The sequence below is a fragment of the Myotis daubentonii genome, chromosome 1, assembly GCF_963259705.1.
Source record: "Myotis daubentonii chromosome 1, mMyoDau2.1, whole genome shotgun sequence".
Classification (NCBI taxonomy): Eukaryota; Metazoa; Chordata; class Mammalia; order Chiroptera; family Vespertilionidae; genus Myotis; species Myotis daubentonii.
This window is the reverse complement of record NC_081840.1, coordinates 201,688,191-201,706,954: the sequence shown is the minus strand read 5'-3', so window position 1 is coordinate 201,706,954 and position 18,764 is coordinate 201,688,191. Positions and strand designations below refer to the sequence as shown.

At 45.1% G+C, this 18,764-nt stretch overlaps 1 protein-coding gene across 4 annotated transcripts in view; it reads right to left on the bottom strand.

Annotated features, from left to right (window-relative positions):
• Positions 1 to 18,764, bottom strand: part of LNX1 (ligand of numb-protein X 1) — a 116,274-nt gene that overhangs the window by 20,803 nt on the left and 76,707 nt on the right. For all 4 annotated transcript variants that reach the window (XM_059671131.1, XM_059671110.1, XM_059671120.1 and 1 more), the window contains 4 exons: positions 15,515 to 15,756; positions 14,838 to 14,990; positions 9,705 to 9,907; positions 6,700 to 7,071 (listed from right to left, as the gene is read on the bottom strand). In XM_059671131.1, the coding sequence (XP_059527114.1) occupies positions 6,700 to 7,071; positions 9,705 to 9,907; positions 14,838 to 14,990; positions 15,515 to 15,756 (970 nt within the window). The remainder of the gene's footprint in view (positions 1 to 6,699; positions 7,072 to 9,704; positions 9,908 to 14,837; positions 14,991 to 15,514; positions 15,757 to 18,764) is intronic.

Below are 18,764 nucleotides of genomic sequence, written 5' to 3'. Positions count from 1 at the left end.
TTATTTTTTGCTGGTGGACCAGTTACACCCAGAACCTCACTGATGGAGTTCCCATTTTGCCATTTCATACATGCATAGGGGACTGTCTCTATGTTTTTTGAAGCCAAGAATTCCATGGATGTCTGCCTTCATCATTACTGATCAATTGAAAAATGCCAGTGAGGTTCCAGAACCCGGCTATGGAACACATGACAGCCTTCCAGCCTGGCTCTGAGATCATGCATGGCACACAGACCCTTCATGGCAACGCAGACAGCAGGAGGCATCAGAACAGGGCTGCTGATTGCTATGCTAGAAAAATACCAAAGCCGTCAGTTATTCCTAGTGATATGGCAACGTCCTACACAACAAGGTTCAGAAACAAAGTCCTTATCCTAACCCTCCCTCCAGTGAGCAAGAGAACTTCTGAGAAACTAAAGTACCTCTCACTGAGCAAAAGCTAGGGGGCTCCAGAAACATACATTCAGATGAGCTCATGGGGCACTGTAAGCTGCTATTCCCCCTATGAGCTCCATGGAAGCAAATCTGGTGTGTGTCAAGTTGTTCACCATTGAAATGTTAGCACCTAGCATAGTGCCTGGTACATTTTTAAAAGAATTGGAAAATACCTTCTGCTGAGAGGCCGCAGCTGCTTTAGTGAGCTCAGAGCAACCAAAGTCTGGCCAAGGAGAAAGGAAATCAAGGGAGGCTGGGAGGAAAAGGTGACGAGGAACCTTAGGATCTGACCAGGATGGAAAATAAGATTTGACACAGCAATTTGGTATATCTTCCCCACTAGATTCTAGCTCAGGGTGGGCAAACTTTTTGACTCGAGGGCCACAATGGGTTCTTAAACTGGACCGGAGGGCCGGAACAAAAGCATGGATGGAGTGTTTGTGTGAACTAATATAAATTCAAAGTAAACATCATTACATAAAAGGGTACGGTCTTTTTTTATTATTATTATTTAGTTTTATTCATTTCAAACGGGCTGGATCCGGCCCACGGGCCGTAGTTTGCTCACGGCTGTTCTAGCTCCATATTCACCCTTACGTTTGAAGCAACACATATCTTTTAGGGACTAAGAAATTAATGATGATGGCGGTATGACAGATACAGGGTCATACAGATGTCAGTGACAAGGTCAAAATAAGAATTTATTTTTGAGTCCCTGAATCTGATCACCGAGTCAATAGAATGACCCCACTCCTTTGCCTACAGCAACTTTTTTTTTTTTTTTAAATGGTATCTAGAAAAACATGCACGTGAGGTAGGTTGGAGAAAAGTAGTAAAGTTTCAAGATCCTGTAATATTTGCAACGTGTAGCTGTGATGAGACTCACTCCTAAAATTCTAAGCGGTGCAGTTTACCAAGTCACGCTTTGTCATGAATGTATGAAATTTAGGGCTTTATGTAAAAATTATTCGGGCTGTTAAGAATTCAGTTCAGGCTGAAACCGGTTTGGCTCAGTGGATAGAGCATCGGCCTGCGGACTGAAAGGTCCCAGGTTCGATTCCGGTCAAGGGCATGTACCTGGGTTGCGGGCACATCCCCAGTGGGAGATGTGCAGGAGGCAGCTGATCGATGTTTCTCTCTCATCGATGTCTCTAACTCTCTATCTCTCTCCCTTCCTCTCTGTAAAAAATCAATAAAATATTTAAAAAAAAAAGAATTCAGTTCAGAAGAATGTTTTAAATCTATACAGTAAGCTGTGAGCATTACGTTTACCGCAATGCCATGCTAAGGACATTTGTTTAAATGGGCATTTATGCTATATTTGCTCTGCTCATCTGTAAAGAGCACACAGATCTAGCAGGTCTCATTTCACTGGCTCCAGGGAACAAAAGTGTTGCCTTTTCCCAATTAAGTAGTGGAACTCATGAGCTGGAATCGCATATTTAGACCAAGTAGGTAACGTGTGTAGTTGGTTATTCGCTTTCTGGCTCTGTCTAAAGGCCAAACACCTTCTTTTTAAAAATTTGAAGAGCCTGGTTGCCAGTTGTTCTTTGAAGAAATAACTTTTCATTTAAATAGTAATTCATGCAAAGGAGGGGGGATCACACATATGTCAGTATTAATGAAAACCCATCTTATCACCATCTCTACAGCTAGCTTTGCATTTTTTTTAAGCTTCTGCATTGAGTCTGTAAGTTGCCTGAGGTAAAAAAAGCACAAGGAGGATACTAAAATCTGAAATTCATGATTATTTTCTTTATTTATTAAATGCATATATTTGAACTCCTAAGGAAGTAGGAACCCACTGATCCAGAATTACAGATAGATGAGAACACCTCAAAATAGGCACAACTCTCAGAATAAGTCATTCTCATGTGGAACACTGGATAGATGTAAAAGCTGAATCACCAAGGTATTGAATGTTCAGATGTTTTTTTGCCTTTAGGCTCTCAAATGTTTGGTCCATATTTCTTTGTTCTCTCATTTTAGGTTATGACACCAGACAGTTCCACAAAGCTGTCTCTTTCACAGAGTTATTCTAGCCAGAGTGCTCAAAAATCTTAAGTCAACACAGACAAAAATACTAAGTTCTAAATCAGTCCACTGCCCGTAGTTCAAGCTTCTGTCTCCGTAGATCTCCCCTCGTCAGGAGCCTGACTCTCTCTGTCTCTAACTCTGGGGCCTGGCACCCAGGGCTGCTGCTGAGTAGGCTGAGGTTAGGACTCCACATATGTAAAGCTGGTCAAATTTAAAACAGTTGTGGTTTCCCTGTAATAACTTTTCCCTGAAATAATGTGGAGAGAGGCAGAAGCGTGGTACTGTGGAGAAAACATGACCAGAGGACGTGTTGCCTGGGAACTTCTTTGTCAGGCAAATATGAGTCATGGGGTAGGTACAAGGCCAGTGCTGCCACGGATTGGTTGGAAATCTGAGTTTTAACCTTTGAAGGGTATTTAGTTGAAGGCCCGCAGGTTGGTGTGTGTTACAAGTATCACATAAATAAATTCCACTCTTGTGATTGCTTAACTGGGTTTCCCCAACATTCTATTTTTTCCATTTCTTTTCCAACTAGCTTTGCCCAGTTTTTTAAAAAAAGTCTCCTCCCCTGCTTATAAAGCACATTGACTTTGTTTAGTAAGCAGAAGAATCTTTTAGGAAGTCCCACTATTAGGCAAGATTTCATAAATTAACGTTCTCAGGGGAAAAAATGTTTTTCCTCTTCTGTTACTAATCTACAAAAGTAGCCTGCCATATGTAATCATATGTAGGATGCCAAATTTTTCCAAATGACACAAGTAGGGGAGTTTTTGTTTTGCTTATTGCTAAGTATAAGTTGGCAGACCTTCTCCAGAATGAATGCAAGTTGCACTGGTTGACCTGCAGAGGGCGCTAACAAGTGTAACACAAAAAGTCTAGTTTTTACAGAGGAAAAAAAAATAATGCTTAGAGTGCAGTTTCTTTATGAAGAAAAACAACAAGGACTCTTTCTTTTTCATTGGTTAATGTCTTCATAAACATTGTCTACTTTCTGTCGCATTTTTTCTCACAAACAGATAGGAATCCTCAACGTAATAATGGCCTGACTGTATTTGAGATCTGAGATAGGAATATATTCCAAGCTCTACAAGGTCAGGAACTGTGTCAGTCTTCTTCCCCATTGTACCACCCACCTCTTGGCACACAGGAGGTGCTCAGCCAATAACAACTGAACAAATTAAAGTGGACAAAAACAAAGATTCTAGCCCAGGCCAGCATGGTTCAGTTGGTTGAGCATCGTCACGTGCACCAAAAGGTTGCTGGTTTGATTCCATTCAGGGCACATGCCTACGTTGTGGGTTTGGTCCCAGTGCATATGGGAGGCAACTGATGGATGTTTCTCTCTCTCTTTTCTCTCCCCCTCCCTTCCACTCTCTCTAAAATCAATGAAAATATATTTTAAATAATAGAGATTCTATCTGGGGAACAAAGATTTGGTGCTTGTTCTTTGGTAAATGGGGTTGACAAAAAATCCCTAGAAATAGAATGTGTAAATTATATTTTATATTTATTTACATTTTTATAATTTGATTCAATTTATTCATTCAACAAATATGTATTATTTACTATTGCCAGGCATTTCTCTAAGTGCTTGAGATATGATACTCTAATATTCTCTACTAAATTGGAAGGTAATAACTAGTTGACAGAAAAACAACATAACGCAGATTAGAGGATACAGAATTGTGAATAGTCAGTGCTATTTTCAATGGGATTGTCAGAGTGGTGTTTGAGAAGAGACCTAAAGCGTGGGAGTGAGTTTACAGGTACTTGGAAGAGTCTTCCAGCCAGAAGGACAGCAGGAACGTCAGCCCGGAAGTGAAGAAGTTCTTGAAATGTCTGAGGAGTAACAAGAAGGCCCCATGGCTGAGCTGGGTAAGCAAAGGGGAGAATACTAAAAATTCTTCCCTTTGTTTAGGAAGTGAAGTTGGAGACATAAGTAAAGGTCAGACAGATTATGTATGGCTCTACAGGCCAGTGTTAGGTTTGGAGTTTTTAATATAAGTGTCTTGGGGAGCATCAGAGAGCTGAGCACAAGAGAGGGAGATGGTGGCCTTGACTTTGTAAAGTGGTTGTTCTCACTGCTGTGTGAAGAGCAGAGGCAGAGGACTGAGTGTGGAAGCAAGGAGACCAGGTAAGAGGTTCTTGCAGTGGCCAAACCAAAGCTGATGGCCTGGCTGAAGGAAGGTGGTGACAAATGGATTGTGGGAGGGGGATATTAAAAGGAATAAAGATTCTTTTTGGCCCAAGTAACTGGGTAAATGGTGGTGCCATTTTTAGAGACTGGGAAAGACTAAGGGAAGAGCAGGTATGACAATGGGTGGAGTGGAAGGAAGCCAAGGGTTCAGTTTTGGACATTAAATTTGAAATGCCTTTTAGACATGCACATGGAGAAACCAAGCAGGCAGTTGAGTATGAGATGTGGTCTTTAGAGGAGTTGAGGCTGGGCCTGTGCACTTGGGAACAGTTGGCATAAACTCCGGAAGGGAAATGCCTCCTGTGACTCTGCTTTTATTTACTGCCTGCATAACCTCACATCCCGTTGGGAAGATCCATGGGGCGGAGAATCACCTTGGAATTAGGACATCACTGAGAGCCACAGTTCAGGAGCCAAGGCACAACGTGTCCTTCCTATTCTGGTAGGAGGAGCAAGCAGGGCAAGACCCCTTGTCCCCTCTGTTCAGGTTGTCCACGTTTAACATGACAGTCTCCTCCACCGTGTGGCTCGCCTCAAAGAACAGGGTAACACACGCATGATATTGAAAAGTGTTGCCAACATCGGGAACTCCTTGCCTGGAGCCCGAAGGTGGGAAGATTTATTAGGACGTAGATAATCAAGTCCTTAGGGCAGGCTCTGCTATGTCACCCTCCATGGATCTAGGTATCAGATTCAGTCAACTACTGATGCGAACTCACTGTTGAAGTCACTTCAGTCGCTAAGTGGAAGCTGACACGATGGGCTGGGGAATGGCAGATATTCGTAGGACACCATGCTCCAGGCATTAACCACTTCCCTACAGGCTTTAGCAACATGTTCTTTTGTGTTGTATCTCCTTAGAACGAGTCTCCCTGCCTCGCCCACCCAGAGAACTTCTAATTTCTCAAAGCCCGGGTTCAAGATCTTCCTCCTCTGAAAAATTCCTAGGCCCATCTAAGCAAAAATCTGCCATAGAAGTGGGGCTGTGCCCCCTCCAGCGATACTGTGGACAGAGCCACTATAGGATTGGCTGAGGCTAAGCCTCGTCTCTGTGGCTACGTCCTGGCTGGGGGCTGATGACCTGTGCGGCACAGTGCTTAGTGTCTCCATTCCAGGACTGTCACACCATGTGGCAGTCATTTAGAAAAAGCCCACCTCCCCTATTGGACTGTGGGCTCCTTTGGGAAGACAGCCAGAGCGTCATCATCTCTCTGTTCTCTGCACCTCACCCAGGACTAGTCAAGGAGCAGAAACGTAATACATACTGAGTTAAGTGAATGAATGGGTTAGAATTAAAAACACACACACAACCCCAGAACAAAGCCTGTTCTTCTAAGAAAAAGCTGGAAGCTCAGTGAGCTTTGGAAAAACTAATGATGATTCAGCTCAAGTCAACAAGATGCATGCTGGGGGTTGATGACATCACACTGGTTGGAAAGTGAATTATTCTGAACCAATGTTGCGCTGTTGGGAACTCTTATTTGCCTGAATGATCAATAATTTCTCTCTCTCTTTTAGTAGGGGACTTCCTCCAAAGTTCATACTTCAGTTTCTGTGGGCTTTCCAGGGGAGCCAGGACGTAGCCACAGAGACGAGGCTTAGCCTTAGCCAATCCTATAGTGGCTCTGTCCACAGGATCGCTGGAGGGGGCACAGCCCCACTTCTATGGCAGTTAGTACAATGCGATGACTTGAATGTGTCCAGCATGTATCTGAATGACCCCTGGGTCTGCACCTAACATACTGGGTACAGAGATGACACAACCCTGCTGACCTCGAGTGATCTTAACCGGGTGAGCTTACAGCACACAGCCCAACGTGTTTACCTGCGTTAGACTGATGGCTGGCTGGCCAAGCCTAAGGAATGTCCACGACCCCGAACCACATTATTTGCTTGAGTAATGTTCTTACCTGGCCCTTCGATCTTGACTCCTCGAATGGGAGGCACTGTATGTCACATTGGTAGTAACAGGACAGATGGTCAGGGTGATGGAGTTTTTGACCCGGATCTAGGAAAGACCTGTGACCCACCTGGATCAGATGAGCTGCGCTCTCTGGGCTGCCGTATCTGAGGTCGTGTCCATTGATGGCTAACACGCGGTCGTTCTCCTCCAGCTGACCGTCTCGGTCCGCCACACCGCCATCCAACACGTTGAAAATGAATACCCCGGGCTCATCCACCTTGCGCACCAGTTTTATCCCCAGCTGCTCCTCAGGGCTGCTTTTGTTGAGAATCACGTGGAAGCTGTCATCGCGGGGCCCGCAGCTGTCCAGCGCCTGCCCGTTGTTCCTGCTCCGGAGCTTCTGCTCCCGCAGCACAGTGAGCCACAGCACCCGGCAGGGCTGCCGCAGCAGGCGCAGCGCGTAGTTGTGACGGACATTGCTGATGTCCATCCCGTTGACCTGGGGGAGGGGACTCAGCTGTCAGTTCCGCCTGCCACGCCCCTTCCCAAGAGGCCTAGGCCCACAGAACCACCAGGGCCGGGCCTCGGAGCCGCTCTGCTCTGTCCAAATATCCCCATCTTCCCACATTTCTCCACAAGACTTGCCGTGAGGTCACCGGCACCACCGTCACAGGTCTCAGTGGAGACCATCTTTCTGCTCCCTCACCCTGACACAAGCCCCACATTTGTTTATGCAATCAGACTCTCATTTTTTCGTTTGGAGTTGAGGGGAAAAAGAAATAAAAAGTAGGAAAAGGCAAATGAGAATAGAAAACATTCCATTGAGCTCAATGATAATAGTAAACTGCTGTTCAATTCAAACTGAGGTGACATTTTCTTTTCCAAAGCCCCCAAATGAATTTTTCTCCCTGGGTCACCCATACTGAGTGTCAGTCTCCACTACTGTGTGTGTGTGTGTGTGTGTGTGTGTGTGTGTGTGTGTGTGTGTGTGTGAGAGAGAGAGAGAGAGAGAGAGAGAGAGAGAGAGAGAGAGAGAAGATGTGTGCGAGAGTGTGCATGAATGTGCTTGTTTATTGGCAAGTGTGTGAATGTGAGTGCATGTGTGTGTGTGTGTGAGAGAGAGAGAGAAAGAGAGAAAGAAAGAGAGAGAGAGAGAGAGAGAGAGAGAGAGAGAGAGAGAGAGGTGTGCGAGAGTGTGCATGAATGTGCTTGTTTATTGACAAGTGTGTGAATGTGAGTGCATGTGTGTGTGTGTGAGAGAGAGAGAGAGAAAGAGAGAAAGAGAGAGAGAGAGAGAGAGAGAGAGAGAGAGAGAGAGGAGAGAGAGAGAGAGAGAGAGAGAGAGAGAGAGAGAGAGAGAGAGGAGAGAGAGAGAGAGAGAGAGTGAGTCAGGTCTGCAAGGTCTTTTGCCCATGTTCTCAACAAAAGAAAAAAAAAATCTCTGCAGTTTCAAACAAACTGATGTGAATAGAAGTTTCTAGGCTCTTTTATTGAAAGGCTGGGTCACTTTATGATGCCACTTAAAGATCCTCAAGCTCAGCCCTCTCATTTGTGCCTCTTTAAAGATCTGCCTCCCGGATGCCTGGTGGCGCCTTCTGGTTTTGATTACTCTGCTAAGCAGGCGCAGCCCCTAGTGGTGGGCGCTGCTCTGCAAGAGGAGAGTCGCACCGTGCTCTGTGCTTAAGGAGCGAGGCCCCACAGAAGAGAAACAATCTTCTTGAATTTCTATGGTTTGGTAAGAAACCTGGGGCTTGCAGCCAACTGCTAGAGGAGCTTCGCAGTGAGATTGTGAAAGGCCTTCCTGCAGCGGACAGTCGCCAGTTCTCTGCTGCGTCTCCAGGGATGGAGGGAGGCTCCCCCTGCACAGACAAGGCTCGCCACCTCTGTGCAAGCCCAGGTGAGCTTCAGGACCTGGCTCTGCTTGGCTGCCTTATCCTCTGTCTGGTTTCCCCCATCAGGTCCAGGCCAAGAGAAGGTCAGGGCTGCCCGCTAAACAGTCCTGGCAGCTCTTCTGCCTGCAAGTGCCAGTTGAAGGCCGTGTAAGAATCAAAATGTTTTATTATGCAACCCTCCCAGGCAGCATCGTTTCCACCAGAACTGGGAGGACGCCATGCGGAGCATCGCAGATTGCACACGCTGACTGTCCCTTGGGGTTGATGGGCCCTGCCTTGTACTCCACCCTTGAAAGCCAATCGGAATTTCAGTTTTTTTCTACGATAAGTGCTTTCAATTTTCTCTTATTCCAAAGAGTGAGAACTCCTGGCCAAAGAAACTGCTCATGAAGTGTCAGGAGCTGGCCCCTCAGCAACCTAGAAGGGGTAGGATGAAACTGTCATCTGAGTATCAGACAGGAAATATATGACCAGGGAGAAATCCTTGTCCCTTTTGGCACATGCTCGTCTTGTGTCTGATCAACAACTCTTCCTTTATCCTTTCTCTTCTTCTGAAAATTACTCCCTGATGTCCTTCCCCTCAACCAAGCCTCATAGGACGGGCCTGCCCAAAGCTTTCTGCCCCACCACCTGTCTCCCTGGAATGTCTGTGGGTTGGCAGGAATAATTTAGGGGTGACATTTTTTTTTTCATGGAGGGCCATTAAGCAACAGGAAATTTACTTTAGAGTCGTGTGTGAATGCAAATGATTAGATAAAATACAAAGTGTTCCATTAGTCAACTTTAAAAACAATTTCAGAAGACATATGCTCCAGTTTTGTATTATTTTATATTATATTACATAAAGTAGGAGGGAGGGGTAGAAAGAAGGAGAGAGAGAGGAAGAGGAGAAGGAAGAGAGGGGAGGTAGAGGAAGGGAAGAGAGAGGATGGAAGAAGCTAGAGGGTAAAGAAAGAAGGAGGGGAAGCCAGACAAAATAATAGAGATTGAAAGAAATATTTATATAAAGAGAGCCTAAAGAAGAGTGAAAGAATGAGAAAGACAGAGAGGAACAAAGACGATCTCAATTAAACTGTAAATCTCATATTAAGAACATATCAACATAGTAACTATGAGAAGTAATTGCTCCATATTTATTTTAGTATTTCATCCATGCATCCATCCATCCACCCACCCAGTTAGTTGCTCTGAGGTGATGTTTATTAAGCCCTTTTCATGGCCTCACAGCCATGGTCTCTACCTTTAGTATGATGTCTCCTGGCAGTAGCCGGCCGTCTCTGGCAATCACCCCATCACGGTAGATGTGCTGGATAATGATATGGACCAGCGGGGTTTCACTGCCTCCCACAAGCCTAATGGAGAGGCTCTCGTTGGGATCCACTCTATTAATCTTGATGCTGGTAATTTCACCGTCTGGAATCAGGTGATACAACCTTGGAAAGACTAAAATGGACAAAGACAGTGTTTACTTTAAGACGCCCACCCAATGGACATTTCCAACCACTCTTCTTCTTGCCAAACTTCGGTTTCAGCCAAACTAAACTATGCATACATGTTTTCCATTTTCCTTCCTGCGTGCCAGTATAAGTTTCTTTGCCTGGAATGTTTTTTATTCTAGGCCTGAACCCAAGTCTTCCTTCAAGGCCTGCATAAAATGATCCTTTCCAATTAAACTCTGCCCTGATCCCCCATCCCCTGTTCTCTCTAAACATCCCATTTCCCATAAAACTCTCTTCATTTTTCATAGCATTCAACCTTCTGTTATTTTTCCTGCCCATTTCTTTTAAAAAATGTTTTATTGATTTTTTTTTTTAGAGAGAGAGATGGGAAAGGAGAGGGAGAGAGAGAGAAATGATGGGAGAGAAACATTGATTGGCTGCCTTCTGTATGCCCCCTACTGGGGATCAAGCCCACAACCTGGGCCTGTGCTCTGACCACTGAACCACACTGGCCTGGCTCATGCCAATTTCTTATATCTCCCGTTGAACTCTAAGATACTCGAGGACAATTTCTGGCTCCTCCGGAGTTCTGTGCACAGATCCCTGCACCCGGAGACTGCAGCCAATGTTTGGGTGAACAGGAATGAATGAATGAATGACCCGCCCTTATGGAATGGACTGCAGTTTCCTCACTTACTTATCAAGGAACAAACAGAATAAATCTGCTCTTCTGCTCTCTCAGATCATTTTGAAGATTTCTTCCTGAAAGTCCCCACTTTCCAGCTTAGGGACTCACTGGTCCTCTTTACCAGACATGCTTGTCAATAAAGGAAGTCCAACAGCCTGATTCATGATCAAGAAAAGAGCCGCAGCCTCAGTCGGTGGCTTTAAGAGGTTTGGCCACCGATCTGCCACCATCACTAATTCAGAGCTAGGAGACTCGGAGATCATCATGGGTGGTGTTTGCAAACTTGATTTTTTAACTGAGGACTCTTCTTTCCCGTGAAATACGTCATGCGCCCACACCCACCCCACTGTGCCCACACGCAGATCTGGTCTAGTCGGTGTGCAGCTGGATAGCAAGTCGAGCCTTTATTTTTCAAGTGAGGACATTTGAGCTCAGAGGGGGAAGTGATGTGACTACTTGGAGGTTATGTCACTTAGTTAGGTGGCCCTCGGGGCCAGGTTAGAATCCAGGGCTCCTGATGACCACCCTTCCCATCACCTGCCTCAGGTGTCCCTGGAGCCAGGGGTTCCCAGCCCGGTGACAGTCCCACAGGGGCTTTCCCTGTAGGTCTGTAAGCTGGCAGCATCCCCGGCACTGCTCTCCACCTGGGTTTGGAGAGAAGTGACCAGAGGCGATGCCCTAAGTGCCGGCCAGGCTACACCGAGTGGGAGGAGGAAGCACGCCTCCCGAGTTGCTTGAGGCTGAGTTTGGATGAGGAGGGTGGAGAAGCTTCTGTCTCCTGTAGCTGCTGACAGCTGCCTCTGCCCCCAATTCTCCCTTAATTAAGTCATCTGGGAAGATCAAGACCGCACGCCTGGTTCCGCATAGTCCACTCTTTGTGACTATTATCAAAACCCATGACCCTCGTCCATTTTTCCTAATGAACTCAGTTCACTAATGAGCCCTCAACTCTCTAGGAACAATACAGAAAGAATTCAAGTTATTTCTACATTTTGTAGAACATGAGAAACAAAGCAATTTAGCGGCCAGAGAGAGCCAGAGACATTGTAAATTCGGGTCCTTCACCTCCACTGGGATTTAATTTCAAGTGAGTGATTGGCTTTGCTGTGAGGCTGTGGGCAGCCGTCTTAATCTGCCAGTTCCTGGTGCTAACAGCACGAGGGTGACTGAGGTCAATTAATGTTTAAGCTACTCCAGTTACATTAAGTAGATATACCGCAAGCATTTGTTGGAACAGGTTTGGTGACAAGGGAATGGAAATTTTAAAAAATCATTTCGAGCAAAGAAAGATTTAGAAAGAGTCAAAGCTGCCAATTTTTCCCCTCTCCTCCCCCTCTCTCCCAACAGATTTACAAAAACCATACATCCAAACCTAGTTGATTTGATAATCCAAGAGGACACACCCAATAACACTTGTAAATGATGCTAATTAGGGCCACCCCAGTGAGACCCCAGTGCCCTTGAAGAGTTAAAGTAAGTTTTAAACTGCCAAACTCGTGTTGGTCTAGGACAGTGGTCGGCAAACTCATTAGTCAACAGCCAAATATCAACAGTACAATGATTGAAATTTCTTTTGAGAGCCAAATTTTTTAAACTTAAACTATATAGGTAGGTACATTGTTATTAACTTAATTAGGGTACTCCTAAGGCTTAGGAAGAGCCACACTCAAGGGGCCAAAGAGCCACATGTGGCTTGCGAGCCACAGTTTGCCGACCACGGGTCTAGGACAAAACAACTTGTTCAATATTCTGTCTTCCCTCATGGACTAAGGAATATAATGTTATTGACTAAGAGTTTAATATAGGCTGAGCATTGAGCTCAGTGATTGGCATGCACAGTTTTTTGTTTTGTTTTGTTTTTTGTTCTAACAATCTTATGAAGTAGAAATTATTATCCCTGTTTTTTTAGATGGTGAAACACCGAAGCTTAGAGAAGTTCAGTAACCTGGCCAGGGTCATGCAGCCGATAAGTAGTAGAGACAGTCTCTTTACGGATATAAAGGTATGGCTAACCCACACCACGGGAGTTCATCAGTATCACTACCAGCCCCACTGGGTCCTCAGACCTCACCCTATTCCAGGGCAACAGCTTCCCAGAGCCTCTCAGGAAATCTATTCTCTCCCACTCTAGGCCTCCTGCACACAGAACACGGCTGCCACCCTCATCTTTTTGAAACATGGCTCCAATCCTCAACAATTCCACCCAAGTTTTCAGGTGGATACAAGTCCAGACTCTTAATGGCATCTAGCACCCTCTCTGATCTGACCTAATGAATCTCCCACTACTTTCCAACACAGTCAAGATCTCAATGCCCACCCAGATCTGAAACCATTCCTTAGCCATGGACAGCACTGCCCTGCTCAGAACTGACGCTGCTCTCCCTGTGGCTGCCATTGTCATTCATGTGCACCTCATTCTATGGCATTCTATTTTCTTTTAGTCTCGAACGAACCTCTTGAAGCCAGGAATTGGATTTTATATGCTTCATAAAAAATTACAGAGCCTCGGCTAGTGCCTTATACATAGAAACCTCTTATTAAAAATGTTTCTGCAATAAACATGCAAATAAATCTTATTCATGCAGGAGAAAACTTTATATAGAGTGTCATTAAGGAGCCTTTACTAAGAAAGGAAGACTGGCATAAAGGAAGTTCTAATCATGTCACGTATTCATTGCACACATGTTCAGCAAACACCATTATGCACCAGATCCTGCGTTTGGCTTTGAGAGTACAAAAGCTCAGAAGAAGAACCTTTACCCTTATAGGTACAGTTATAATGAATGGTGGTCATTGTGATAATAGAGAACCAGGTGCTTGAAGAATACAAAAGAAGGGGGACTGAGGGAATCAGGGAGGGCTTCCAGGAGGAGGCAAAGCCTAGGCTGGAAGGAGGCATTAGAATGCCAGATGAAGGTGAGTGGAAGTGCAGGCTGGACAACAGCATGGAGGTGAGCAAAAGAGTATTTACAGGACTGGGATAGCAAGTTCAGGATAGTTAATGCAAGCAGTGTGTGTGTGAGCATGTGCATGCATGTGTATATGAATGAGCATGTACGTACAGGGTGAGAGGTGATAAGTGAGCAAGAAGGGGTGTTATAACACTGCTTAGAAATTCTCTAAAGGCAGTGGTTTGGGGTCTACCAACCAACCCCCCAGAGAGAAGGGTACTTAACCAGTAGTTAAGAGAGTGAGTTCTGAAGCCGGAGACCTGGTTTAAAATCCTAAGTGTGCCATTTTCTAGCTGGGTGACTTTGGGCTAGTAACTTAATGTCTCTGGGCCTGTTTCCTCAACTGTAATATGAACATGATAATCCCCTAGTTTTGTGATATCGGAATGACTTAGAACACTACCTGGCACACAGAAAAAGCTAATTTTTAAGCTAATATTATTACTACTCTAAATTCTAATATAAAATGAAAAGAAGGGCCAAAACCGGTTTGGCTCAGTGGATAGAGCGTCGGCCTGTGGACTGAAAGGTCCCAGGTTCGATTCCGGTCAAGGGCATGTACCTTGGTTGTGGGCACAAACCCAGTGGGGGATGTGCAGGAGGCAGCTGATCGATGTTTCTCTCTCATCGATGTTTCTAACTCTCTATCTCTCTCCCTTCCTCTCTGTAAAAAATCAATAAAATATATTTAAAAAAAAATAAAATGAAAAGAAGGAAACGGACAGTATTTCCTCAGCTCCATTTATATTTGAGAAAACACGTAGGATCTAAGACCCAGTAACAACTTCGCGTGGATTCTAGAGCCACATTACCGGAGTTCAATATTTGGTAAGGTACTTTGGGCAAGCTAAGGAACTTCCCTATGCCGCAGTTTCCTCATCTGTCAAACAGCTACTTTCTAGGGTTGTTGTGTGGATTACATGAGCGAATGCATGGAAAACACTCAGAACCATATCATCATACCTAGTTGTGGTAAGGACCACCAGTAGCTACACAGCCTTTGCCAGGCACCGTTCTCACTGCTTTTCACTTACCAACTCTGATTATTCTTGGTATGTGTTAAGCTAGTACCTGAACGTAAGGGTTCTCAGCGCTTTTCCCTCAGCCTATGGAAAAAGAGAACAACAATTTCTGCTTGCAGTGACTTAGGTGAGAACCAGGCTAAGCGAGGTAAGAAATATTTTATACCCTTGGGAAGAGAGTTGCCACAGAAAGCGAGTGGTGGTCAGGTTGTCATCACGCAGACATGATTCTGGAAGGCCAGCCCATTCCCACCCTGCGGGGAGTTCATTTACCTTCAGGGGGAGTGGTGCTTTCAGAGTTTTCTCCGCCCTCCTCGGCTTGATTGGCCTCCGCACTTCCACTCTTTGTCCTTCGCAGAACACTCAAAGCTCGGTTTATTTTTTTAAACGATCTGCTTCTAATAGAGGAGCGCTCGAAGGGCCGTGCTGAGGAAAGGAGAGAAGGAACAGTGGCCACACGGTCACAGAAACCCTCCCTTATGCACGTCCAGTAAGACGTGCGCAGGAAAACACACACGGTGATCGCTGCTGGGTGGCAGGGCGATAGAATTCACTTAGGAACGTTTTCTAAATTTTTCTACAATGAAATTGCACGGCTTGTTTAAAATCTGCTTTTCTTTTTTCCTGGACCGGACTGAACAGACCAGCACCTTTCTTGAGCAGCATGAATGGGAAGGAACGGACAGGCGGGAGTGATGAATCAGTAGGCCTGGCTTCAACCCCTTCCACCAACTCAGATTACACACATTTTTAATGATCTGAGGGACTTGTGGTTCCATTTCACTTTGGAGAATTGGACATTGCATTGCTGCCAAAACTACCAGAATGACTTCTCTTTAAAAAAAAAAAAAAGAAAAGAAACATTTCGAGAACTTTCCACAGTGACTACTCCACGGAGGGCCACCTCAAGGGAAGGAGCCCATACCCGGACAACCACCCCTTTGACTCACCCCTCGTTCGGTTGCTCCGGCCAAAGTCCGATGGGCTGTCTGCTGGCTGCCCATCCTCTGTAGCGGACACGTAGGCAGGGTTGTCCAGGCCAGGCTCGTCTGTCATTAAGGCGACGGTGGCAGCTGCAGAAACCTCCGGGAAGAGTGTTGTGGCCGCGAGGCTCGCACAGCCGTCCACACAGCCATCCTGAGAGCGCCTCTTCCTGTCCTTGGTCAGGCCATAGTGGGAGGCGCCTTTACAGCTGCAGGAAAACCAGGAGAAATGGCTCAGCTTTGCTCCTTACCCACCAGCCTCTACTGGAGAGGAGCACGCTTGCTACTCTCCGAGCTTGATTTGCTCACCCCTAGATCTACCTCCCTTCTCACACATCCGTACTCAGCAGACCCTCGCCAACAAAATGAACTGATAATTTGAGATACATTTTGAAAGATGCTCATCACATTCTCTTACTTAAAGCAATTTCTATACTGGCCTCTGGAATGCACATGTATGAAAATTGTCAAGGCGTCTTCGAGACTAGGGCTTGAGGCTGGCGATCTTCAGCTATCTGGATGGTAATTCCTCTTGCTGGTGTTTATTTTGACACCAAAGTGCTTAGTCACATTCTCAGTCCTGTCTTTTGGGTTTAGCTCCCAGAGCTCTGAACATAAATACCAAGTTCCTCCCAGATTCCATATTTAACTGTCCATGGAAACGGAGTCGCCACCACCACCAGGCCACAGGAATTCACTCCGCATTGCTATTCTTGAGAGGCGGGCTTGCTAGCTTTCCTTCTCTACATCTGGGCTGGTCTCAGTGAGGCTCCCACGCACTGAGAAATTTCATTCATTGTCATGTCTTCTAACACTGGGAGAGTAAAACAACATCCATAATCTTAAAAAAAAAAAAAAAAAGGACATAAAATGAAATGGTCTATACCCATTTACCATCCATGTTAAAGAGCAGGCCCACGGGCTAGGGGACCAGGATTTGAGTTGATCTAGGTCTGTATTTTGCTATGAATGTACTTCTCTGTGCCACTGGGCAAGTCGTTTCAGCTCTCAGGTGGGGTTTTGGTCAGAAAATGGTGATGAATGACCTATCTCATTGCACGGTGGTGAGGACGTAGCTACAGATAGCCACACCAGCTTCTACAGTTGTTGTGAGGGCAGAAATTATATTGGTGAGCCCTTTTAAGAAGTGGCCATTTGCATATAATGGACGTGTAATTAGTGTTTTTTTTAAAAATCAACTCATTACACAAAACCTTATATGGTTGAGCCATTTTAAATATATTTCTTTATTGATTTCAGAGAGGAAGGGAGAAGGAGAGAGAGATAGAAACATCAATGATGAGAAAGAATCATTGATTGGCTGCCTCCTGCACACCCCCTACTGGGGAATGAGCCCGCAACCCAGGCATGTGGCCTTGACTAGAATCGAACCTAAGACCCTTCAGTTTGCAGGCTGAGCCAAGCCGGCTAGGGCTGTTGAGCCATTTTACACACTTAATCTCAGCCCAAAGAGCAAGAAGCAATGAGCTATTTTAAATAACCCAGCGGAGAGCCTACTTGGAGTGATGTCTCATGTAAGATGCTTAGAAGTAAACAGAACCAAATGGCAGTCTACAGTCCACATGCAGACAGGATTTATAGGGCCCATAGAACCACATAGCGGGTGAAAAGAAGAGCCTATTGTCCCGGTCAGAATTCTTGCTTTGCAGGGGTCCTCAAACTACGGCCCGCGGGCCACACACAAATACAAATATTGTATTTGTTCCTGTTTTGTTTTTTTACTTCAAAATAAGATATGTGCAGTGTGCATAGGAATTTGTTCATAGTTTTTTTTTTAACTATGGTTTGGCCCTCCAACGGTCTGAGGGACAGTGAACTGGCCCCCCCCCCCCCCGTTTAAAAAGTTTGAGGACCCCTGCTTTAAAGTTTACCAAGCTGTGTGATCTGGGGCAATTTTGTTAACCTCGTTAAACTTTCTAATCTGCACATGCACCTTGGGTTGCTGTGAGGTCTGGCTGACATTAAGTCTTGTCAAGAGTTTAGTACCTGACCAGACAGATAGATGGTTTTCAATAGATTGTAGCTGCTTACACGATTTATCCATTCTAAGATGCTCATTTTTTTTTCATACTTTCACATCTCTGAGGATGCATGGGGGCTGATGGCTCATACAGCTTCTGTTGCAAGCCGAAGCCAGGATGCAGATGCCACTGCCCCAGCATGGCTGTCCCTCTTGTCACCCCTACTGAGTCACATCCACTCTCGGTACTACAACATTGAGTTTAATTGTCATTAAATGTCTTAGAAGAAGTTACATTATGATTCAGGATTGAAATGAAAAGCAACAGTATATTTAGAAAGTCTCAAAAACAGCAGTGGCATGTACATTTGGTATTGGTAAAGCAAATATTCCTTGTTAGAAGGAGGACAGAAATTCCACATTTTCTTGCCAGGAGACAAGCAAATGCTTTATTTGCTTAGAAAGATACCCCCCAAGGAGATGAAAAGTGGTGTTACATTTTGTTACTGAGATCATGCAAAAGGATTGGCCTATTTTATGCCAAACTACACAACTAGAGGGCGGGAGAAGTCACCAATTCATCTCCATGGATTTCAAAGCCTCAAGTGTCTGATGTGACCAATCCACACATCACAGGGATATCTTTGAAGGTGTTTTGAGATAATTCAACCAGTGGCAGATCTTTACATTTTCTTTTCTTGTTGCTACATGAAATATAATGTTTCTTATAATCAGTGGCATCTTAGATTGGATGAATGTGGTTTTGCTACTGGTAGAAAGGGACTTTGATTATATAACCCCACATCCTTCTCTTATCGAAGAAGAAACAGGCCTCCAGCTTCTAATGTTAGTCTTTCCCCCACTGAAAGCGTTCAGGCTCTCTGTTTGAATTGATGAGGTTTTACTGTTCTGATGAGCTACTCTGGCTTGGAATTGTTCTGCTTAAAAATAGCAAAGCGGCTGATATGGGAAACTAAAAAATTGGAAGAAACACTGTGTGATGGAAAAAATAAAAGCCAGCATGCATTTGAGCGACTCCAAAGTCATAAATATGCGGGTGGAACACTTCCATGCAAGCCAGCAGTGTTTGGTTAGCAATGGATGGGAAGGAAGTTCCTAGACTATTTAGTTGGACTGGGAAGAGTCTCTTTTCTTGGGCAGCAATGCTCTTGCCCTTAGCCATGTGCCCTGCCAGAGCAGGAAATGAATTTTCCTATTGGACAAATGGCTGGCAAA